Genomic DNA, 25,583 nt, shown 5'->3' on the forward strand with positions numbered 1-25,583 from the left:
AGATGACTTCGACAAATAAAATGGTTAAAACATAAACTCTGATGTCACACAAATTACATACAGTGATGACAAAAGGGTCATACCATATATTCCAGCTGTTCTGAAATGTCTAAATGTATTCCAGATCTTGCGAATTGTTCATTAGCAACTTTGATAAGTCGGTTAGTGAGTGCCTGGTCTTCCGGAGAAAGAGAGTCATATCTGTTAGCAGTGATCACCAGGACTGCAGCAGCAAAACACAGAGTTCCTAGACTGTTCATTGTTGTGGTTATGAATATATTCACAATGTCGGTAGCTTCACAGACGAGATCTAACCTCGCATGGGTTATTTTATTTCTGGGAATCTGCCCAGAACTGTTTTTCTGCAGACCTGCACAAAGGTTACTTGTTGTGCAATTTACAAACATGAGTGCAGCACATGAGCCCTCAACTTCAAAACTGATGTAACAGAAGACGTTGAATTGTAGTATCTTGCCTTAGGGAGAATGTATGACCTAATATGGTTCATTTAAATTCAATTCAAAACACTTTATTTATCTCAAAGGCCAATTTACACATTCACAAAATATAAAACAGTCAGCAAAATTGTATGTGCCTGTGGTATTGGAATTTGAGAGGTATTGAGATGGTGCTTGCTAATGGTCAAAGGTAATTTGGAGTTGAGTTAGACAGCCATAGGCACAAAGGTTGCCTTCCTCCTCTTTGTTCGTCACAGTCCGGAGGGGAGCCACTTAAAGGAAGGGGGTGCATAAAGAGCTCATGTTGCATTTTTTCACTGTCTAAAATATACTTTTATTATATGAATGGTCATGGAAACATCCAAATAGCAAATGTTCAAGTTCTAGACTCTACTACAACCCAAATTCTGAAAAAGTTGGGAGGCTTTGTAAAATGTGAATAAAAAAAATAATGATTTACAAATCATTTCAACCCTTTATTTAATTAAGAATAGTTCAAAGACAACATATCAACTACCCTGGAAATCCAGAGTTCTCGCGAGGGCACAATGGAATTGTCTCTGCGAGACACTCTGGCAATGAGCAATGCACGTTACTTTTACCCCACATTCCTGGGAACCAGCTAAACTGATGAAGACAGTGCTGCAATGTTGGAGGACAGTACACATTGTTCGTAGTGTTATCCGATTGCGTCGAAATCCGAAATCATTCAGAGTAAACATGGTCTAGTGTTATCCAATTGCGTGCAGTGATATTTTTAAATGCATGCTTGTTGTCACCCCTCGAGTTGGGCCATTACATTGTTCGTGGCCAGACCCTTAATCTTTCTAGATTACCAGGGTCTGGATTTTCCAGGCTACATATCAACTGTGAAATGTAGGGTCTGGGCACTCACCGTTCGCAGTGCTCAGTCCGAGGGGCGGGATAATCAGTTGTCTTTCAAATTCCCTCTGCACGCAATAGGACAGCGGCAGCGCTATGAGTCCCATGCGTTTCCCACCAGCAGAGCTAGTTGGCTAGTTCAAACGTTTGCCAACTTAATAAAAGCTTAACTCGTGTCACACTGTTTGCCAACAGCAACATCCATCTTATTTGTTTTCAAGTAGGGAATTCAAGCCAAACCGTTGCAACTCTGCCATCAATCATTATGTTAAGCCCACCTAACGACTCTATACACGATTTCATTGGCCTGATTGAGTTTCGATTTCTGGAGCTCACAAGCCAACGGAGAGTTGCTAGACTAGCCCTGGCAGCAAATGTAATTTCCTGCCGCTAGGGGCGCGTCTAGATTTCTAGGCTAATGACAAAGACAACAAAAGGAGGAACATTTCACAACTAACAGTAAAAGCAGTAACAAGTCTTGAGTGGCGTTGTGCTGGGATATTGCCACTCGTGATGACTCATAGAATGCCTCTCGTCCCATCAAAAATTATAAGCTCGACCGGACCTAACTGTTTAGCAGCAGAGAAAAGTGCAGGAGTGCATTTTAGTTTAGTGTGAAAATTTTGCATCATGTTTTGTTGTTCAACAGTCTGACTGAGGTGTGGGCAGTTATACTGCCATACCTTCTGCCACCATGAAAATTTTGCATCATGTTTTGTTGTTCAACAGTCTGACTGAGGTGTGGGCAGTTATACTGCCATACCTTCTACCTTGATGGCAGTAGTGCATGGGACGGGTGTGTTGGATCTTGGGTCAATGCTTGTGGCTTTGCGCAGATAGTGGGTGTTGTAGATGTCAGAGTCGGAGGGAAGAGAGGCCCCAGTGATCTTTCAGCCGTCTTCACAATCTGCTGCAGGGCCTTTCGTTCTGCAGCAGCGCAGTTACCAAACCACGCTGTGAAGGCACTGCTGAGGATACTCTCAATAGTCCATCTGGTGGGAAACACTTACAAGTATCTGGGGATACATCTGGACAATAAACTGGACTGGTCAGTCAACACTGAAGCACTCTACAAGAACGGACAGAGCAGGCTGCGGTCCTTCAACATCTGCAGCAAGCTCCTCAGGATCTTTTACCAGTCTGTTTTTGCCAGCGTCCTCTTATGCTGTGGTATGCTGGGGAGGAAGCACTAAGAAGAGGGATGCTGGGCGACTAGACAGGCTGGTAAGGAAAGCTGGCTGTGTTGTGGGAGCTGAACTGGAGTGCATCACTTCAATATCAGACAGAAGGACCCTAAACAAACTAATCGACATCTTGGACAATGACTGTCATCCACTCCACAGCACTATCATAAAACAGAAGAGCTTGACAACTTGACAGTTGAAGACTACGCTCACTGCCATGCCCAACTGACAGACTGAGGAGGTCATTTGTCCCCAGGGCCAACAATGCTTCACTTAAAGTGATGGTTCGGAGTAATTTACCCTAGGGTCCTTTGCACCTTGACCTCGAGCCAAACACCCTCCCAGAAGCTGTTTTCCCTTGGTCGTACATTGGTCGAGTAGCGCAATTAGGCGAATACAGAAACTAATGACTTGTGCAGGCGCTTATGGACCCAATAGAGTATCTCGTAAATTACCCCACTAATGCCCTGGGGGTCGTTTCTAGAAAGCGTCGTTTGCTAACTTGCGTCGCAACCTTGGTAGTACGCTCCATCGTTCTTGGATTTGGTGTTTCTAGAAAGGGTAGTTCGAACTCTCAATCGCAAACAAGGACGCAAAGTTTGGTCGTTTGAACTACTGCCCCTAGGCAGTCGCACTTGTGTCGTTCCTTGGTAGTTCCTGTTGGTGTCCAGAGCGCCTAACCAAAAATCACAACCGCCTAAACAAAAATTGCGAAGTGGATGTTTATCTCGTGACTCAATGATTGATATATCCTGTTGCTTAATTTTGATTAAGACACTGACTCCCCTACTTAGCTCATTCTTTCTATTTATGTTAATTCGAGTATTGCCTTAGCTTTAGTATTATAATCTTCATAGACTTTTACAACAGCAGTGATAAATGGTGTAGTGGCTAGAGCAGAAGACTTGTTATCCCAACGTTGTAGGTTCGATTTTCTTATGATGTGAGATTGTCCTCTTGCTTCTCGCTACCTGCAGGTGAACTGTGTGACACATAGATTAAATTGTTTTTGACTGATGTCTTGTACCTATGGTCTCTCGATGTAGAGTAACTATATACATAAATATGTATGGTCAAATCCTATTGTTGTGTCTCGTAGGCCTACTCTTACTCAGAGATGAAAAGAAAAGAAGAAATAGGATGCGAACTCAGGCCGAGCGCGCAGTGCACCAACGCGCTGCCGTTAAGCCACGAGACAGTTGATAACCTGTGGGATACCCAGATATTTGTCCAGGCTATATATTTTTTCCAACACATAGATATTTAACACAACTAATGACTCATATTGGTCTGCTTAAGTTAACTGTTTTATATGCTTGCAATAGGTTTAGGTTTTGGCTGATGGCAATGACAATACCAGCATTAATCACTCGGTTTAGATTAGAAACATGTCGACATAGGCGATGACAGAACATTTCTAGGGGGTGGGGTATTACACGTTGCCACTGTTTCCACCAATGATATGTATCGCTGCATCATCAACAACGTTGTTGGAACTATGGTGTTCGAACGTCGGAGGTAGCGAATTGCGACACAGGTACGATGCTTTCTGGAAACAGGTGTAACAGTGTCGTTGTTTGGTCGCAAGTTGCGTCGTACCATGGTGGTTGAGCAACGTCGTTGCTAACTTTTCTAGAAACGACCCCCTGAATGGTACGAATACAAGGATTCTCAATTAACACTAAAACTTAAACTTCCAAAATAGCTTCAATAATCACAACTCAAAAAAAATAACAATTCTCCCCTCAAAAGTATTCTCAACGTCTAGGTGCTGTCTCAAGCTCACTTCAGACCCTTCTCACCTTTAGACCTGTTTAATTAATAATTTTTACTGTGCAGGTACGATGCTTTCTGGAAACAGGTGTAACAGTGTCGTTGTTTGGTCGCAAGTTGCGTCGTACCATGGTGATTGAGCAAAGTCGTTGCTAACTTTTCTAGAAACGACCCCCTGAACTGAACACGCTCAGTCAAAACCTTCCGTCAGAAATTGTGAAAAACATTGTTGTACATGTCATAACAGACGGGAGGCATAGGCTACGGTTTATATTGCGTCGCTTTACACATAATGTTAGTTGCATTTATTAAAAACTGTAACAATAATAGTACATCGGGTGGCATAGCAGGCTATCTGTTCAAGTCATAGGTGACACCCAAAATGAATGACCTCCCCTGACAAGAGTTCGCGATAGTAAGAAATTGTCTACATTGATGCATGGAAAGAACACAGCCTCCGAATTCGCACATAGAGCTCACAAAAGCATATCCAAAAAAGTTAAACGGATTGGGCAACCTCATCAGCTGTCTCGATTGTCACTGTAATCCAACTTTTAGACCGTCCTCCAGACGTGTTCTTTTTTTTTTAAGCAACCGCCCCAGGCCAATGAGACAAGCGTGTAGCTACAACATAAACAAAGCGAAACTCATGGCTGACTTATCTTCTTGAGCGATCTCTGATTGAGACACAGAAAGTTCTCAAGAACACTATTAGGTCTTTAAACATTTACCATCACACACATTCATTCATCGAACCTAATATTTGTAGTTGCCTTAAAAAAAGGAAAAGAAAAGGTGATAGACCCCCCCCCCCTCCTTTTTTTTCTCACCGGATCTGCATCGATCTCAAATATGACATTTCTAAAATCAAATTGACGGAAATCCGTCGTACGATGGAGAACTTTAATCCTTGTGATTTATGCTACGTGAGGATATTAGACTAAATCTACTGATCATTTGAAAAATTAAGACCTCCGTGAAAAAATTCCAGACTTTGAGGTGAAATTCAATACTTTTTAAGGCCTTAATTTAGGAAAATGAAATGTAATACTTTTTAATACTTTTAAGACTCCGCGGGTACCCTGAGTTCAACTCCCACAACACAGCCAGCTTTCCTTACCAGCCTGTCTAGTCACCCAGCATCCCTCTTCTTAGTGCTTCCTCCCCAGCATACCATAGCATAAGAGGACGCTGGCAACAACAGACTGGTAAAACATCCAGAGGAGCTTGCTGCAGACGTTGAAGGACCGCAGCCTGCTTTGCCCTTTCTTGTAGAGTGCTTCAGTGTTGACTGACCAGTCGAATTTATTGTCCAGATGTATCCCCATAGCCTAGAAATCTAGACGCGCCCCTAGCGAATTACATTTGCTACAAGGGCTAGTCTAGCAACTCTCCGTTGGCTTGTGAGCTCCAGAAATCGAAACTTAATCAGGACATTGAAATCGTGTATAGAGTCGTTTGGTGGGCTTAACATAATGATTGATGGCAGAGTTGCAACGGTTTGGCTTGAATTCCCTGCTACTTGAAAACAAATATCCTATTGCATCCTATTGCGTGCAGAGGGAATTTGAAAGACAACTGATTATCCCGCCCCTTGGACTGAGCACTGCGAACGGTGAGTGCCCAGACCCTACATTTTAATGTGGGTCTGGCTCGCCATGCTAGTATCCCCAGATACTTGTAAGTGTTTCCCACCAGATGGACTATTGAGAGTATCCTCAGCAGTGCCTTCACAGCGTGGTTTGGTAACTGCGCTGCTGCAGAACGAAAGGCCCTGCAGCAGATTGTGAAGACGGCTGAAAGATCACTGGGGCCTCTCTTCCCTCCCTCTCTGACATCTACAACACCCACTGTCTGCGCAAAGCCACAAGCATTGACCCAAGATCCAACACACCCGTCCCATGCACTACTGCCATCAGGTAGAAGGTATAGCAGTATCACTGCCCGCACCTCAGTCAGGCTGTTGAACAACAAAACATGATGCAAAATTTTCAAACTAAACTGAAATGCACTCCTGCACTTTTCTCTGCTACTATATGAACAGTTAGGTCCGGTCAAGCTTATACGTTTTGATAGGGACGAGAGGCATTCTATGAGTCATCACGAGTGGCGATATCCCAGCACAACGCCACTCAAGACTTTTTACTGCCAGTAATCACTCTGCGAATGATACATTGTAGTCTAACCGTTAAAACTACACCAACATTCCATTCATTCATAAAAGGTGCCAGCGACAGAAATCAACAAACTAGCGAATCAAGCAATATGGTATAGACAGCAACATTTTCAGCATGATCCCCTGTAGCAAACTAAGGACAATCACAGGGGAGTGATGAATGAAGAGCCAGGGAATCCCCTCTGCCTCGTGGCCTCTCTGGCAAAGTAGCCTAGGTCTACCTGAAGACATTATAGGGGCCTCATACCTTCGGCTGAATTACAGCAGTGCCAATATGCTTTACCATGCCCACGTCCACTCGTGTCATATTGCTTCTGAAAATTGTAATGGTATTATATACTGAAGATGAAATCCTCAAATCCTTCGCAATTTCATGATAAGAAACATAATTCATATGTTGTCTTATCATTTGCCCACACAGAGTGGTGAATAACACTTTACTTCTGAGAGACTCAGTCTCTATGCTCTTTTCATGCCCAAGTCGTGGCTCCAGTTCACCTGTTAGTTGTGAAATGTTCCTCCTTTTGTTGTCTTTGTCATTGCACAACGTTTCCAGCCTTTTGTGGCCCCCGTCACAACTTTTTTTAGGTTTGTTGCCATCAAATTCAAAATGTGGTTAAATTTTCCATTAAATAGTCAAATTTCTTGTCTTCAACAGTTGATGTTGCTGTTGAACTATTCTCAATTACAGTAAATATAGGGTTGACATGATTTGTAAATCATAGCATTATTTTTGTATTCACATTTTACAAAGCCTCCCAACTTTTTCAGAATTCGGGTTGTAGTAGAGTCTATTAACATAAACTTGAACATTTGCTATTTCTATGTTTCCATGACCATTCATATAATAAAAGTATATTTTAGACAGTGAGAAAATGCAACATGAGCTCTTTATGCGCCCCCTTCCTTTAAGTGGCTCCCCTCCGGACTGTGACGAAGGAAGAGGAGGAAGGCAACCTTTGTGCCTATGGCTGTCTAACTCAACTCCAAATTACCTTTGACCATTAGCAAGCACCATCTCAATACCTCTCAAATTCCAATACCACAGGCACATACAATGTTGCTGACTGTTTTATATTTCGTGAATGTGTAAATTGCCTTTGAGATGAATAAAGTGTTTTGAATTGAATTTAAATGAACCATATTAGGTCATACATTCTCCCTAAGGCAAGATACTACAATTCAGCGTCTTTTGTTACATCAGTTTTGAAGTTGAGGGCTCATGTGCTGCACTAATGTTTGTAAATTGCACAACAAGTAACCTTTGTGCAGGTCTGTATAAAAACAGTTCTGGGAAGATTCCCGATGACATAAAATAACCCATGCGAGGTTAGATCTCGTCTGTGAAGCTACCGACATTGTGAATATATTCATAACCACAACAATGAACAGTCTAGGAACTCTGTGTTTTGCTGCTGCAGTCCTGGTGATCACTGCTAACAGATATGACTCTCTTTCTCCTGAAGACCAGGCACTCACTAACCGACTTATCAAAGTTGCTAATGAGAAATTTGCAGGATCTGGAATACATTTAGACATTTCAGAACAGCTGGAATTTATGGTATGACCCTTTTGTTTAAAACAATTTTATTTGTCGAAGTCATCTTAAAAAAGTAGATTGTACAGAATTTGCTCTGTTTTTGTAATACAGTACGAAAGAGAGAGTTTGAGAATATTGTTGAAACCAACAACATGCAGAAGAAGAGGCCAGGACTTGAATCACCGACCAAAGTGTATGGTTCTGGAAAATGCAAATGTAGGTATTATACAGCAGTGGTTATATCAAACAATTTATTTCAGTTTATTTCATATACCATTTATTCCATTTTAAATTAGCTTAATTTCCATAATTTGATCTGATTTAAATGGCAGGGCAGATAAGGAAAATGTATAGGCCTACTGTACAGTAAAAAGGTGTTATATGCTCTTGGGTTGTGTTTCACATTTCAACAATTTCAACAGTTAACATTTTGTAGTTGGATCTTATGTATTTTTGGATTGAGTTTATCCAATATGACCACACTAGGAAAATATGTAACAGTGTTTGTTGTTCTAGCCTCAAATCGACTGTATTGCTTGTCATGGAAACTTTGTTGACTGTCAGCGTAAAGCTGAACTATGGAAGGTAAGATGCATGATTCTAAAACAAGATGTTATACTTACATGCACAATCAACATCAGAATTAAGTATTTGAAGTTTACTTTTCATCAGTCTTCTTTATACACTTGTAAAATGATGGTGTAGAAACTGAGAACTGATACCATTATGGAACATTCATGCATTATACTGACACCAGAGCAGCAGAAATTTCTGAGGATTTTTTTTATTTAAAAAAAGAAAAAAAAGTAACCTGCCAGTAGCCTACATGAAGCCACATCCTGAACTAAAAGAGAATTTCAATGGAGATTTCCATTCAAACATTTTTGTTTTAGGCTAGGGCTAGTATGGTTAATCTGAGTCCCTATGATAACCCCTATAGGACTCCTGGACTGGCACAATGTTGGTTTAAGTATAGTAAAACAAATCATCAAATTGAAATATAATTATAATCATAAAATTATCAAATGTTCTAAATCAAATGTTTCCACCTGACCATGTTTGTAATTTCACATTAAACTTTGTTTCAGACTAAGGATAACAGAGAGAAACAATGCGGAAAGGTCCAGAGAGTCCATCATTTTGGACAATATGCAGTAGCATCTATCCTCCTGACAACTGAATGAGTTATGTACAATGTGTTGCAAATGTGTGAAAATATACATCTGACTGTTTCTGTGCACAACAAATTTAAAAGCCAATTCACAAAAAAGATTGGGTGTTTTTTTTCAGTCTTAACAATGTTGTGTCATTCATGTTAAAGCTGTTGGCAAGTCTGACAGATTGAGGGGACTTAGCAAAAATTTTGAATGTTTGGAACTCTCATGCCCCTCCCCCACTACCACCGAGCACCGAGACGAGTTTGTGCTCGTCAGTGCGCACCAGACTGTGATTGACAGTCAGATCTCACACAGCCCTGCTCTGATTGGACCAGAAGAACCGGGAGCTGTGGATTTTTGCAAAACAGATAACAGGCTCTAGATGGAGATTTAAGTGCAGGTTTTTTTTTTTCTAAAACCGGCTGATCTATGTTGTTCTGTCGGAGCATACTGTTGGATCAGTGAATATGATCAAAAGAATCTTGCCAACTGCAGCTTTAGCTGAAGAGTTAAAATGATGAAGCTGAATTCCACCATTCCAAGCACTTTTACAAAACATGCCTTACTTACAGTGGCCAAGAAAAGCCAGAGAAGCTGTGAATATTTGCTCAGGTCTTTTACGAAAAGTTGGGTCCTTATTGCAAGACTTGGAAGCCATGACATATGGAAATAATTCCTGAGAGTGTGGTAATTATACCAATCTTGTTAAGAAATATCAATAAAATAGGTAGATACAAGTATAGATCAGGGGTCTCCTTTTTTCCTCTAAGGACTACTTCGAAAAAGAAAATAAGGCTAATGGCTAAGAGCTATCAATGTTTTGCATGCAGTAGTGAGGGGAATCATGTCATTTTAGGAACGGCTCATATAGATTTTTGCAACTGGTGAATTTTTACTTGCTAGGACACCACTGAATACAAAACAACCTGTTTCCGATTTTTTTCTTCATTTTCAGTGCCAAAATTCAAGATGGCGGACAATTGATGCAGAAAAATAATATAAAGGCTTAAAGTGGTCAACTTTTTGATAAATATACACCTAATAAGACAATGAGATACAGACTATTTTCAAAAGATTTATGGCATCATTTGCCAACAAATTAGGGAAAGAAAAAAAAATCGAAAAATTAAGAATCGGCATCTTGTTTCATTATTGAAGAGTTCAACAAAACAGTCAGTCATTGTCACTGAAGTATTTATCCTCACCACTGTCACTGTCTTTAATATTGGTGCACATCTTCTCAGAGCATTTATACCTGCAAAGTTGCGTGAATGGTAATTACTCTTTCAAGAACACCTTCTACTGTATTGGCTGGCAAGACAACTCTTCACAAGCTCCACAACAGCCTCTGGTGCTGGTAGAAGATTTGACAGAATAGGGGCCCATTGCCCATCATCAATTTCCCTCCACTGTATCTTGTGCCCAAACATTTGCTTGCCAGTGTGCTGTCAGAATTTCAATTTCAATTTAATTTCACTTATAGAGTGTCAAAACATTACACATGTCTCATGGCGCTTTACAGAGTGTTAAACATTCAGACAGAGCCCATGAGTAACAGGGGCGAGGAAAAACTCCCTAGAATTGGAGAAACATATAGGATGAAACCTCGAGCAGATCCACGACTCAATGGCCTGACCCATCTGCCTGGGGTCAGTATAGGTCTAGAATAGAACATGGTGTTTAGAGCCACCTGAGGTATATGTTACAAGTGGTTGGATAGTTACATAACCAGTATGATAATGCATGAATCCTATTTAGTGTCAGAAAGTTCAAATAGTCCAGTGTAGGGGATGAATTGTCCATAGGGATTAGGAGTTGTCATCGGGCAAGTAGTGGGTCGCTATAGGCTGCGCGGGCAGGAATCCGAGCATGGGGACAGCAATAGGCGATGGTAGGGCAGTCATAGGGATGGGGTTTCAGGTGTGATGAGGGACAAACACAAGGATGGCTCTGTAAGTGGGACATAGTTTTTCCACTCCCTGGTTGGGTTTTAGAGTTTTAATCATGTTCCACTGAAGGGCTTTAGCTGTTTGAAAAGCAGGTTTTGAGGAGCTGACACACAAATTTCTCACATCCAGCTAACATGTCTGGAGATGGATGAGGACGTACAAGCCTACAAATCGTGTTAATGACATCATCATGACTTGATTCACTTGAAACAAGAAACCTTTCCTTTCCGATGGGATAAACAGCGGGACAAACGGTTGTCTTTCAATTTTCCTATAGGATACAATAGGACAGGGGTTCCCAATTTTTTTTAACCCGCGACCCCCAAAATAACCGTGCCAGAGACTGGCGACCCCCACTATCCTTGGATGTGACTCCAAAAATAAAATAAAATGTGCGCACCGGCCACTAGGCTTATCCAAACACAGGCTTAACAACAACACAAAAGAACAGAGCAGCCTGTTATGATTTTACATATAGAAATTTACTATTATGATAAAAACAGAATACCTTAGTCAAATAATAATATCCATGTAACATGAGTGCACATTATTGCTGTCGTGCAAACTTAACTTTGAAACATTACTTTAATTTCCATTTTAACAGAAGAATATCTCAGTCAGGGTAATATCACAAACTGTTGTAAACATATGTACATTGTTGCTGCGCAAATTTACATTTTGGCAACTATGTTTCAGCGTTAATCTCATCTAATGAGATGAAAGCGCGCTATGCGCGGAACACAGCAAGTCCATTCTTGGTTTAATTGTGGAGACGGCCATAGGTCATCCTTCACATTTAGACGCGATCTGTATTTGTTTTTAATATACTGTATGTCAGTGCAGAGAAAGTCTTTTCGCACAGGTATGTGGAGCCAAACGGCGTCAGTACGTCCATCGCGGCCTTGAATAGCTGTTGATATTCCCTCTCGACTGAAATCCAAAAAATCCAAAAGTGTCTTGGAATTAAAATCTGTCTTTAAAGTGCGTCAAGTGACACCTCTTTTATTTCCCCCAAATTTATTTGATTTATGGAAATCATTTCGTGACCCACCCCTTGGCGTCCCGCGACCCCTACTTTGAGAACCCATGCAATAGGATACCCGATAGGTATCCAAGAGCTACACTCTGTAGATAATTCAGAGGATGCCGTTTCTGAAACCAGCCTCAATTCATGGATGAAGGCAGACTTAGCTGTGGTGGGCAGCATTTGGCTTGCATAATCAGCAAATTCATGTGTTCTTACAATTTCCTGCAAGTCCTGTTAACAGAATTGTTGAAGACCAAAGAGCTGATTGTGGACTTCATATCCCCGTTCTCATCAGTGGGACTGAAGTGGAGTGTATCACCAGGTTCAGATCTCTGGGTGTCCACTGTCCACATCTCTGAGGACCTGGACCCTCAACACCTCTACCCTTATCAAGAAGGCTTACCAGCGTCTCTTTTATCTGAGGAGGCTAAAGAAGGTCCACGGACTCCTCAGATTCTGGTGAACTTCTACCCCTGCACCATCAAGCGCATCCTTATCAACTGTGTCACAGTTTGGTATGGCAACTGCTCTGCGACCGAAGAGCACTGCAGAGGATGGTGAAAACTGCCCAACGCATCACTAGTTCCTCACTCCCCTCCATTGAGGCCATCCAGGGCAAGCGATGCTTGCATCAGGCGTGCAGCATCATCAAAGACTGTTCTCACCCCAACCCCAGACTGTTCACCCCACTCCTCTCTGGCTTTACAGGTCTCTCCACACCCGAACCAGCAGGTTCAGAGGAAGCTTCTTTCCTGCAGCTGTCACCCTACTGAAATCTAGCTCTGCATCCCGGTGACACCAACCAACTAAGCCAGCCACCCCCGCCCAATGCCTCCTTGCCTGTGAGATGTCCACGACCATGGCAACCTTGACAGGGACAACAAGGAGGCAGACATCCCCAGCCACATACCCCCCCCCCCACCAACCAATGTATGTTGTTCATACGTTGTTCACATTACATAGCAATATTTATTCTGCTCTTATAAGGTAACTGCAACTGCACATATTTATATTACTCTAAACCTCTCTACCTTATATAAATCAACTGTACTGTCTACACGGCACTATATTTCTTGACTTGTCTATGCACCACCTGTCTATACTTTGTTTATCACATTGCACTTTTCTCCTTTTTTGCACTTCTGGTTAGACGCAAACTGTATTTTGTTGTCTTCGTACTTCTACTCTGCACAATGACAATAAAGTTTAATCTAATCTAATCTAATCTATTGTGGTGAGTGCAGAACATTACTTTAATTCAAATGATTATTAGGTTATGTGAAGGAAACTTTTTATCAGTCAATGTGTTTTTCCGGGTATGCCAATAAATAGCATAATGGTGGTTAGACCCATCACTGGTTGATAATCATGACATCTCATGTTACCCATGGTCATATTTATTACCCAAGTCATTCAATTTTATTAGAAAACGTATGTAATGATAATACCTAATATATATATATCCATGTAAAATATTTAAAAAGGCAATTATTTGCAATTTTTGGTGATATATCCGCCATCTTGGATTTTGGACCTGTGCAGTCCGGGGGGGGGGGGGGGGGGGATCGGAAACAGGTAGTTTTGCAAACTATAGGGTCTGAAGAAGTGAAAAAACATAATTTGCAAAAATCTATATGAAATGTTCCAAACACTTTTTTTTGCTACATATCGCCCTGCACTACAGTAGGATGTGAGCAGTATTCTCATAGCTGATCTCCACCCAAAACAGCTTAATAAGCGTATGCGTCTAACTCCTTTCATCCCTTTTACCTTAGATCACTGTACTAGACTGCATTTGATTCAGTAGGCCTAGTAATTTTAACAGGTTTTATCAGCTATTTTAACTGTTTTATCAGCTATTAATATTGTCCCTTAACCTTTTGGAGCTACTCAGAAACAGTGGGGAGCTGGTGTCTTGCCTACCTGTTGAAGTGTGTGTGTGTTTGTGTTGGAGACTTCTGATCACATTGGCTCCAGTGCCTTTCCTCAGTTCTAATGTAGGCCTAGGCCGTCGCCTATTCTAGGTTGTCTATTAAGCCTACATTTGAAAAATGTGAACATGCTGACAAAAAAAAACCCTCAATCGACTCGAATATTCTCATCCATACGAAAGAGCAAGAAATAGCCTGATGAGATGGAAAAAGGGATAGCCGACATTCATTGTGCTAAACTTGAATGGAAAAAACTCGGCTAGACCTGCGCCTACGAGAAACCATGACACACGCCCTCTGTGCTACTGCCTGCCGGGAAGATGGCCGACACCGGGGGTTCTAAGTGAAGTGCGGTGATCTGTCGTTCGCAGGAATCCGCTGAAGATCGGAGGTTATTAGGGCACATGCACTTCATGTCAACTTTTTTGTGGTGGAGGTCTTTTTGTATCCAGCTCGTTTAAATTGGTTTTACTCAGACACAACGTCAGGAACGTTTGTCACTCAAACACTGCGCGTTACTCTTCGCTTGGCATTTAGCAGTGGTTAACGCGAACTGTTATTAGTCGCTAGCTAACGTAACACTATATTTTAAAATGACGTGACATGATGGCTTTAAACATGTAATGTTGGCTGCACTTTTGGCGTGCTCTAACACAAGCACACTCTTAACAGTTGCATACTGTGTGTATTAGTATGCATACTGGTAGCTGATAAAGTTAAGTAGTAACGTAAATGTTAATTTGTACTCTTGCAAGATCCTCCTCTGGATTGCATACACTTAACTCTGCTAACATTAGTTCTAGCTGGCAAAACTGTTAAAGCAGTAATCCAGTTAGCTAGCTACGTAGCTTAGCATGCTATTCAGAAGGCTGTAAATTAACACTGGCTAGCGAGCTTGCTAAGTTAGGTCAATATTTCTTAGCATGCTAGCTTTGCTAGTTTGCAACCATTTCTCGGCCTACTATATGATAACGAGCTGTCGTTCATAATGACAAATGACAGGCCCAGTGATGATATTGTAGTCGTATGTGTTACATAAACATTGCATGATTGATTTGTGTGGTCTTTGAATGAGCAGTTGGACCCAAGTGGCCAAACGCCCTCTTCTTCAATTTACCTTCAACGCTAGCCAGTTAGCTGTCTGTGAAAATGCTGTAACTTATGTTGCATTAGCTAGCTAGCTCATCACATTTGGGAGACATTCATCATTCCTGGAGCCTGGAACCTTTTTTTTTTGTAAAGTTCCGATCAAAGATGTAAGTACCAACAACCTTACCTTAGGCAACTCGTTTACCATACATTTCCTATTTGAGATATTTCTGTGTTAATGCCTAACGCTGGTGCTTATAATTGTTAGATTCCAAAGTGTCTTATTTTGTGTCAACTATCACCAGTTAGTCTTGAGAGGTTCATAACGCAACGAGACTGAAACCGACTACACAGGAAAAATATTGCCGACCTTTATCCTGGCTATGTTTGTCCTGGCAAAACGTTGATTAAGTTTCACTTTAGCTTTATGACGTTTTTTGTCATCACAGGGGCTTTAACTTTCCCTCAGAATTGGATGGACTTCCTGTATTGCGCATGAATCTTGTTGCTTTCTTTCTAGGTGTGATGTCTTGTGGCTCAGTTTTGGACCACACGATGTACCATGCTGTGTCTGGCCCCTCGACTTGGCCGCCTAACGCTTGGCAAATTCCCCTTGCCCCTCCAGGACCTTAGTCAGTCTACTGCTCTCTTGCGCAGCATGTACACTACACGCTTGTACAGTGGTAGTGGCGGCAAGCCAGGGCGGCGGGTGGGCCTTGTTGGGGCAGGGCCACCCATGTTGGAGAACCACCACCACCCACTTCCCCATCACCCACAGGTTCAACCCCCTCAGAGCTACCCGCCTGTCTACCAGGGCCGCCTGGACGGGCACCGGACCCACTACCAGACCTTCCACCAGCACTACCACTCTCACCCGCAGCCCCCACACCTGGGCTCGCAGCACTACCAGCAGAACGCCCATCTCCACCACGCCAAAAAGAAGACCTGGAACTTCATCCACGAGAAGATGAGCTACGACACCTTCTTCACCATGAAGCGGCTCATAGACCGCTCGCGTGGTGTGGATGAGGTGCTCCGCTGGGTAACCCAGAACCCTGGCAAAATCTCGCACAACCACTACCCCATCGCTCTGCAGAAGATAGGCCAGCTGCTGCTGCTGCAGCAGGCCGGTGCGGCAGGCACTGGACCCGTGGAGGGCCCCCTGGTGACTTCTCCAGGGGGGTCAGGTGGAGAAAACCCCTGCCGGCAGATTCTGGACAACCCTGACTTTCAGACACTCTGCAATGCTATTGTCAACGACTGCTCCAAGTTTGACAACTTCAGCATTGTTAACTGCCTTTATGCTGTCGCTGCATTAGGTGAGTGAGCACTTTATCGAGCAGGATACCAGTCGTTCTGTGGCTGTTCTTGGTGAACGGATTTGGGCAAGGGTTGTTGAGCTAATGCAATCATTTACTGTAGCCTAACCTGTTGTAAGAATGTTTTCCTGTCTCAGGAAAGCGTCAGCTGAGTCTTAACAATACTTTGCCAAACAAAAACAAAAACCACACATGCAATCTTCCCCCTTCAAATGGTATTTCTCCAGGGCTTCCCAGCGACTCTCAGATTGTTCAGGTCCTGGAGGGTGAGTCACAGAGCCGCCTTTCCCAGTTCAACCAGAAGGACATCTCCATGGTGTTCAGCAGCAGCATGAAGCTGCACCCTTCCAGCCAGCACCTGCTGATTGAGGCCTGCCTGGCGGGTCTGGAGAAGAATGTGGAGCGCGAGCGCCACCCGCAGACGCTCTTCCTGCTTCTCTCCTACTACCGCACCAAGTGGCGCGCCCTGCAGGCGGCGGCCGCCTCGGCCGAGACGCCCTCGCCGGAGCAGCTGCTGCTCAACCGCAAGATCCTGCGGCTGGTCAAGCACACGCTGGCCAGCGTGAGCAGCGTGCGCGACCACGAGATGGCCCTGCTGGACGAGATGCTGTCGGCGTGCGCACGTGAGGCCAGCAACAAGAGCCTGGAGCTCATCTTCAGCTCCCACCTCTTTTACCAGAACAGGCAGGAGAAGTTCATCATCAGCCTCTCTGGTGAGTGCCGGCAGGTTCCTTGTTTGTGTCAATTCCTGGTTTGTTTTTTTCCTCAAATTTGTCTTTCACTTTATGTGTGTTGTTTCTGACAATTAATTCTACATAGCTGTTTTGAAGTATAAACTGAGGGAATTCCATCCTTTCATTCTCCAACAGAGGAACTTCCCAAAAAAGCAGACAGCATAACCCCTTACACCATGGCACTCATTTCCAAATATGTTGCCCGTCACCGACTTAGAGAGACCCGCCTTCTTGACACAATAGCCGACTTTCTTGTGAAGAAGGGCGAGTACCTGGACAGCAAGGTCAGTGATGTTTTCATTTTTACCCCAGATTGGGATGTTGTGTAAGGAGGAAACTTTTCAATATAAAAAGATTGTATCTCATACTGTGGTCTTCCTGTGCAACCAGTGCATTTCCTGCACTTCAGGTCACTTCAAACGAAATTGTATTCTAAGTGTGAAAGTAACTGTAGTGTAATAATTTGCATGTAGAGCAAATCATGAACACTAGAGTTAAGGAATCGGATTGCATCAAATCCCTCAACAAATCAGTTTCCACCACAGCGCTGATATAATGGTCACTGTCTCTCTGTTTAGGTCCATAACGTGTAAACCATGTCTTCTCATTCAGGTCATCCAGAAACTAGTGTTCCCATTTAGCCGCATGAGCTACCGGCCTGCCAATGAGGGCCAGTTCTTCGCTAAGCTCGAGGCCGTGTTGGAGCTGAAGGCACTGAGCTCTCCACTGGCCACTGTCAACATCCTCATGTCGCTCTTCCAGCTGGGCCATTTCCCAGGCCTGGTGCTGCAGCGCGTCTTCTCCCCGTCCTTCATCAGCAACGTCACCAGTAAGATCGCTTTATTTATCTCACTACTACTGACCTGTTGACTTTGCAGCTCACTTGAGATTTAATTTGAATTTAACCAGCGGAATGCCCCACAGTGACCCCTGTTGGCTGCTAAAGGTCATTACATTGCACATTGAGCTTTGTGATGACGATTTTTTAGTTCTGTATTTTTGGATTTGAGCATTACAACATTCATGTCGATAGGATCATTAAAATGGTTAGTAAGCTAGGCTGTTGAGTTCATGCAATTTGAAAAATTAAGCTTGAACCTGAACATGTTTTGTCCATCTTAATGCAGACAGCCCTTATGCACTCATTGTGCGGCGCTACTTGTCATTACTGGATGCTGCTGTCGAGCTGGAATACAGGGAGTACAGTGGCCCACGCCTACAGGACACGCACAAAGTACTCATGTTTGACCACGCTTTAACTGCAGATGAAGTCAACCGCAAGTACAGGTCAGTGAAGCTACCCTGCATTCATAAACTGTTTAGTACAGTTGTGGAGCACATGCTAAAATTTTTAGTGTAATAGTGATTATAATATGGATGCACTTTGGACAAGTTTTATTTATCAAGTGTTATCCAATCTGCGTGGGTAGTTAAAATAAATCTCTAGAACCACCTATGGCATGACTACCTCTGTATAGTAAAAGTAGTGCCAGCTGGTATAATGAAATGCTGAGAGATAATAACTGTGTATTGTAAGATGACTTGTTAGTGAGTAAGTTGCTTGTGAGGCAACAGTGATTTGACTTTATTCCTTACAGCTACAAGGGTCTGGTGGCTGAGGCGCTGAGACAGCTGGTTGGTGAACATGGCTACAAGCAGGATGAGGTGTTGGCCCCTGGGTATTACACAGGTAGCTAGACAACTAGCTCATTACTACATAAAGAGGGCATGTTATTGCTCTCAATATTTGCCTTATGGGATAAAGGAGTCATAGTGCAGCATTCAGTATGACTGATGACAAGCTCTTTAGTATAATTTTTGTACTTACGTAATTGTCTCCTCTGTCCAGATTTTCTGTTATTGATAGACGGCTCAGGCCGAGTTCTCCCAATAAGGACGTCTGGAAACCTGTCTCTGGGCATGGTCTCCAAATCCCCCGAGGGCTCTGGGCCAGTGTCCGCGCTGACCTCCGACTTCCAGAAGTTCTCGCCATTCGCCGCAGCGCTGGAGGATGGTAGCGACAAGCAACCGCCAGGCGACGAGTCGGGCTACCTACCCCCGCATATGCGCGCACCTCCTCCGGCCTCGAGCCAGCGGGGCGGTCCTAACGGAGGGGTCCCGCTCGACTATAGCGCCTACTACACCAGCACAGACTACTACTCCAGCCTGGCCAAGGAGCACTCGCTGGAGAGCCAGGACAGCTCCACGCTCAGCAGCCCCTCGGACTGCCTCGCCCAGGCCGGGCCAGCCAGCTCCGGGGTAGCGGGAGGCGGTTCTGGCACCGGCCCGGACTCCCTCTTCCAGTTCTCCATCGGGAAGATCCTGGACGACGAAACTGGCGCACCCATCCCCACGGGGGCTGCCTCCGGGCCCAACTGCGAGCTGCCGGCCTTCTACGAGGGCGTGGCGTACGCAGAGGGGGACGAAGGGGAGATGGGGCCCGCCTCTCCTCCCCAGCACCACCCTGCCGACCGCCCCGACGCACAGAGGAGCCCCGCAGACCTGCAGGTCAAGAGGTGAGTTGGGCTACTGTTCCACTGAAGCACATTTGACCACCTCACAAAACCACACGTGATCAGTGATGCTGAAAAGCAGACTGGCCAAGCCTTTGACACACTCTTATAAATGTCGAATGACTTTAACAGGATAGCACGTAGCAATTCATGGCACTCTTACGATGCCAATCAGTGGTATGTGTATACTTATAATGATAAATGAATAAATAAATAATTGCATTTGCCTGCTACTCTTTCTTGGTCACTAGGGTCATAATGTCGGTTAATGACAAGTGGCATTACTGTCACAACTCGGACGTGCTGGTGGGCTCTAGGGCCATGAGAGACCGTCACCTGCAGCTCCTGGGCTACATCATTCTGCAGGTAGGCATGAGCAGCACACTGCTATCACACATGCTTTTGTAAGAAAGAAGCACAAATGCAGTTCTGAATAGCAAAAATGTATGAGCCTTTTTTGCACACAGGAAGCCTGTGTGGTGTCTGACCTGCTTTTGTTCACCTGCACCTCAGCTTTTTGCCTCTCCTTTGCAGTTGCCGTATTTGGAGTTGGAGAAGTTGAATGGCATTGAAGAGGTGAAGCAGTATCTTCACAAAAAGCTGCTGGAAGTCCCCTTATGACAGTGGAAATTCAGATGCCTGTGTTTGTGTGTGTGTGTGTGCATGCGTACGTACGTGCGCGCAATTGTGAGTTGTGGTTTGGGAAGAGTTTCTCTTGGGTTAAATTAATGTAATATTTAGAATGAAAGTGGGATTGCGTATGTACAGGTTGTGTTTGAGAGTGGGAGATACAGGCCTGAACATGGCCAATAAAGGATTTGGTGCCACGACACTAACTAGCCGTTACATTAAGTAGAGGGAGGGCCAGGGTCTCGGTGCAGAGAATTGGGTGTGAAGCAAGCCTTGAAACGTTGTATTTCTATGTACTCCTATTTTTACAGTTTGTCTATCACAGTGCAGAGGTTATGATGCCAAGTTGGCATAAGAGTAAACTAGAGGCAACTTTCTAAGAAGCAAAGCAATCGTTGACTCAGACATTTGTTTTAGATTTGTGTCGGACAAGGTACTGTTATATCATGCCTTTGCTATGGGGAAGGAATGTGGGTGTGGGCATGGAATTGTAGTCCTCTTTTTCTTGTGGTGCATTTCTTTTTTAACTTTTCCCTTCTGGACAGAAGGGAGATAAGCATAGACAAGATGGGGTTTGCTGCTTTCTGTTTGGCTAAAGGGATGTCTGCTGTGCAACCCCAACATGGTCTCAGTTGCAATTCCTTACAGGTGTCTGCCACCAAGACTGGCTTTATAACCAAACATTATTTAGTGAGGGGGGTCAAATGGGATATTTCTACAAAGACAAATGATGAGACTTTTGAAACACTGTCTTACAGATAATTTTGGAGAGTTTGGGAATGTGTTGTAATAATATTATTGCAATGTGCCACTCGAGTGTTAAAAATGGTTAATATTTATATTTTTTCCTCTAAAATGCTTTATGAACTCTGATGTCCTTTAAAGCAAGACGGAGCAAAACACTCAATGGGTTGTGGGAGTGATCGGTCATCCTGCCATCTTTGTTTGCAGTAGTGGCTTCATTTTTCAGCATATTCTATTTTTAATGAAAGATACAAACCTCCATACCATAATCAGAAACACGTAAAGTACAGTACATACATACATGGTACATACAACTTAGAAATCCAACTCGGTAGCTTATTGTTAAATTAAAAGTCCAGCGTAAGTTTTGTGTTAATTTTCTGAATAGTTGGAAAACAGCGGGTGTTACCTTGCACAGTGGAATGCCTTGGACAGAACCTCATACTTAGTGCATAGTGCATGATTGTGTTATCCACGAGGAGGGTATTACAGGTGTACATGCAATATAAGCATCTGGCATTTATCCTTTCAGTGGCTGCCCATCTGGACTTAATGTTTTTATCATCATTAATCATACAATTAAGAGTTCAGCTTGCCTTTTTGTGTACTTTAAAGATAAATATTATCTTATGTGAGTCGGTTTTAAGACTTTAGTAGAGAAGGAAACATCTTCCTGCCATTGCTGTTGTTTTCTTTGCTTTGTTAAGAGGACCATTCTATTCAGATGTTCTCTGGGGGAAGAGATTATTTATTGAGGATGGTGTTCTGAATGTATGGAGTTTGTGTGTATGGAGTGGATGTATGCGTTGGAATCAAGGGGAAAGGGTGGGAAAGTTTGTTTATACACATATAAAATGCCTATGTAAAATACATTATTAAATAATGTTTTAAAAGTCATTTGTAAGTCATTTTCGAATTATCATTTGTTAGATGTCAAGTTCAGTTGTACGCAGAGAAACACTGAGTGTAATGACTGCTAGATAACAACTGCATTAAGGACCACATCTCCCAGACACACTAATCTTTGAGTCACTTCCGCTCTGACAACAGTCAGGAAGTGATGCTAAAAGTAGAGCGGAGTGAGAATTGTATTATTTACTATGATGCGGTTTGAAATGTCAACAGTAAGTTCCATCATTTTTCATACTAAAGATGAATTTTGCAAGTAATTGAATACTACCTCTGTGTACGCCAACCGATGACTTGACCTAAAATAGTTTAACCGCACACACCGACATCAGGCTGCAAGAGAGCTCTTTTATTTATTACGAGCTAGAGCTAGTTAGCTAGGCAATGTTAGCTATTCCGGTGCTTAGCAAAGTACGTTAAAGCACTGTTCTGCCTTAACTTCTAACCATGTAATTTGTCGTACCTTATCTATCGACTTGAATCTTCTAGTGTGGTGTGACTGCCAGAATGCAAAGGACGTGTAACGCTCGAAACGTGCTAACCAGAATTGCATCTCTGATAATTGTGTTTGTGTGCTAATGTGTTCGTGGCAGAGCTTGTTCAAAATTCAATTAGTTTGTTAATACATTCAACAGTGCCAAACTTCCTAACTACAAAAAAAATGTTGCTGTGTAAATTCGTTGTTTTCTCTGGGTCCTGGGTTTTCTCGAAACTGAAGGTCAAGCATTTAGGTACAAATGGCCAGCTTAAGTGTCAGTACACCTGCCATGACGACATTTTGCATGATGTGTTTTTCGCCAATCAGACTGATGGAAGCTGGTGTGCTTTTCCGTGAAACTGAAAGTTGTTTAACATATTTGTTGCGTTTAAGGTTAGTTTTACTGTGCCTATAAACATTGTGTGAAAAAACGCCTATAGAGTAAGCTATTGAAGTGTTTGTGTATTTTCTGTTATGAGTTGGTCTGTCCAAAGGTTGAATGTTTGCATCACAGAAGATTAACCAGACGATTTATGCTGACCTAGATGTTGAGCTGAGAAAAATAGGGTGAAAGGCTGGTTCAGTTAATGAGAGAGTTCACTTACTCTACAGACTACCAAAGATCCTAACAGCTATGCTTACCCTCTCTGAGACCACTCTTTAAGCAGGTTCCTCTTGCTTGTACCTATTCAGTTTTGCATCTGAGTATGACATCAGATAATTTAGGACTAATCTGGCAAAAAGTCATTCAGACAAAAGCACATTCAGCAAATATATGTGAAGACAAAAGCTTATTTTTAGACTATATTCTGCTCTGCTCTACAGGTGCCTAGCCTAGCGTTGCCTTAGTCAGGGGACGCAGCCAAGCATGGCTCTGATTGAGGGTGTGGGGGACGAGGTCACCCTGCTCTTTGGGGTGGTGCTCCTGGTGCTAGTACTGGTCCTAGCCTGGGCGTCCACACACACAGCGGATCCCCCTGAGCACCTGCTCCCTCCTGGCCCAGGGAACACCTCCCCCAGAGAGGCTGAGAGCCAGGAACCCCTCCCTCCCAGCGACATCACCCCTGCACCCAGCAGCCTGCAGGAGGAGGGGAAGCCAGAGTCAGGGTTACAGGCTGGAGCCGAGGGGCCCACCTCCAGCAACACTGGAGACCAGGAAGGAGGAGAGCCCAGTCTACTGCAGGAGGCTGGCTTCGGGAGAGACGGGCTGAGGCACCGAGATGCGGCGGCCTCCACCCCTTCCTCCACGGCAACGACAGCAAGTGCCTCTGCCCCCGACCAGCCATCTCCAGCCAACAACACCCCCAACAATCACACCCAAAGAAACATGGTCCTGAGGCTCAAGTTCCTCAATGACACAGAGAGGACGGCCCAAGTAAACCCTGATGACACCATTGGCTACATTAAAAGGTAGGGGTGTAACAAGGCACTGTTGTACCGTGAATAAACAAAATTATAATGTCACAACTGTCTATTACAAAATATGTATTTTCTAGGCATAAAATACACAAGTTCTTGTAGGCCCTTTCACAGTGTAGGGACTTTTTTTTTGCCTGTATCGGTATTTGTACCACTTGGAGAGCTGAATGTACCTACATACTGATAGATAGATAGATAGATAGATACTTTATTGATCCCCAGGGGAAATTCAAGGAAATTTACATACTGTAGAAAGTAAAAGGAAAAAGTACCACTATGGCAACAATGATATGAGATGTGACTGTCTTCCATACCTGCAGATGTGTTCTACTGTAACCTTCTGATGTCAGATCCTAACACGTGTTGGTTACCCACAGGACATACTTCGCTGGGCAGGAGCACCAGGTGCGTCTCATCTACCAAGGCCAGTTGCTGCAGGACGATACCCAGACACTGTCTTCTCTTAACCTGGCCGACAACTGCGTTCTGCACTGCCACATCTCCCAGCATGCAACCCGAGCGATGCCGGCCGGGGCACGGGCGGCCGACCAGGTGCACGTGGCGCTGAACCTGGGCAGCCTGATGCTGCCGCTGTTCGTGCTGATGCTGTCTGTGCTCTGGTACTTCCAGATCCAGTACCGCCAGTTCTTCACGGCCCCCGCCACTGCCTCTCTCGTGGGCATCACCATCTTCTTCAGCTTTGTGGCATTTGGGATGTACCGCCGCTGAGGGGTGCCCCGTTTGTTAGTGATCCCCGTGATGCACGCCACTTAAATAGAAGTATATATTCACATAAATGCACATATACAGTAACACACACACAAACACACAGACACACACACGTGTACCCACATACCCACCACCGCCTACACATGGACTTTTGAGATGGATCTCTGAACTCTTGAAGTTGTTCTCGGACGAGATAGCAGATATTTAATGAAGTATCTGATCCGTTTTCTTTTTTTTTTGTTGTTGATTTCTTTTTTTGGTCTGTGTGTTTGTATGTCGTTTTTCATTATGTGTTTGGCTCAGCACATTTTATGTTTCTGTTACCCAGTTCTTTGCCATTGTTGTCAGACATAGAACACACTTTTACCTGTCATGAACTAACAGTAATTTCTTAGACTTCTTTTTTTTTTTATGTAAAGAGACGCTCATTGTGCCTATCCTTATTGCTCTCGTCGCGCACGCAAGCACTCCGTGAGGAGCTGGAGCTTGCCCCTGTTCTTGGTGGAAGTGGGGAAGATGACTGGTCTTGTGACTGTCCAAGCTGCTGGCATGCCCATCTGCCTGTCTGTCTCACACAGGGTGGTAGAGCAGTGCAGGCAGCACTGCTGTTATATGTAGGGACAGTAAGAATAATTTGTGTAAAATATGGCTTTTGAAACAGACAAAATCTATTAAATCATTCTTTTATTTACCAGTGTTGTTTATTTACCCTCTACGTCACTGAATACAATGTCATTTTATTTGAAGTCTGGAAAAAAAGCCAAAGTTAACAAATAAAATTACATCGATTTGGCTTTTGGCTTTTTTTCTAGACTTTGAGGCCTCCAATGAAAAAGGTTAAGGATCATAACCATGTATATCCCAGTGTAGTCAGATTATCAATCTTTAATACTCAAGAGGGGTTTGGGGTTCTGGAACTCAACCTCTTTTATTTCTATGGAG

The 25,583-nt window shown here is 43.5% G+C and overlaps 2 protein-coding genes and 1 long non-coding RNA gene across 3 annotated transcripts; all 3 read left to right on the forward strand.

Moving 5' to 3' along the window:
• The first annotated feature begins 7,699 nt into the window (after positions 1-7,699).
• Positions 7,700-9,343, forward strand: LOC143135365 (uncharacterized). The gene is made up of 4 exons (XR_012988915.1): positions 7,700-8,034; positions 8,125-8,229; positions 8,530-8,598; positions 9,102-9,343. It is a non-coding gene; the product is annotated as an uncharacterized LOC143135365 (long non-coding RNA).
• A 5,027-nt stretch (positions 9,344-14,370) lies between these two features.
• fastk (Fas-activated serine/threonine kinase) lies at positions 14,371-22,003 on the forward strand. The gene is made up of 10 exons (XM_076295366.1): positions 14,371-15,333; positions 15,687-16,485; positions 16,713-17,198; positions 17,355-17,503; positions 17,832-18,048; positions 18,347-18,506; positions 18,818-18,909; positions 19,069-19,735; positions 19,984-20,098; positions 20,267-22,003. The coding sequence occupies exons 2-10, from the start codon at positions 15,729-15,731 to the stop codon at positions 20,351-20,353; spliced, it is 2,730 nt and encodes a 909-aa protein (XP_076151481.1). The 5' UTR covers positions 14,371-15,333; positions 15,687-15,728; the 3' UTR covers positions 20,354-22,003.
• A 129-nt stretch (positions 22,004-22,132) lies between these two features.
• Positions 22,133-25,332, forward strand: tmub1 (transmembrane and ubiquitin-like domain containing 1). The gene is made up of 3 exons (XM_076295367.1): positions 22,133-22,230; positions 23,319-23,903; positions 24,290-25,332. Exons 2-3 carry the CDS (start codon positions 23,362-23,364, stop codon positions 24,639-24,641), a joined length of 894 nt encoding a protein of 297 aa, XP_076151482.1. The 5' UTR covers positions 22,133-22,230; positions 23,319-23,361; the 3' UTR covers positions 24,642-25,332.
• The last annotated feature ends 251 nt before the right edge of the window (positions 25,333-25,583 follow it).

Source organism: Alosa pseudoharengus, unplaced genomic scaffold, assembly GCF_046254945.1.
Source record: "Alosa pseudoharengus isolate Yale_2024_CS ecotype anadromous, Long Island Sound unplaced genomic scaffold, YU_APseudo_1.1 YU_APseudo_1.1_scf_2, whole genome shotgun sequence".
NCBI lineage: Eukaryota > Metazoa > Chordata > Actinopteri > Clupeiformes > Clupeidae > Alosa > Alosa pseudoharengus.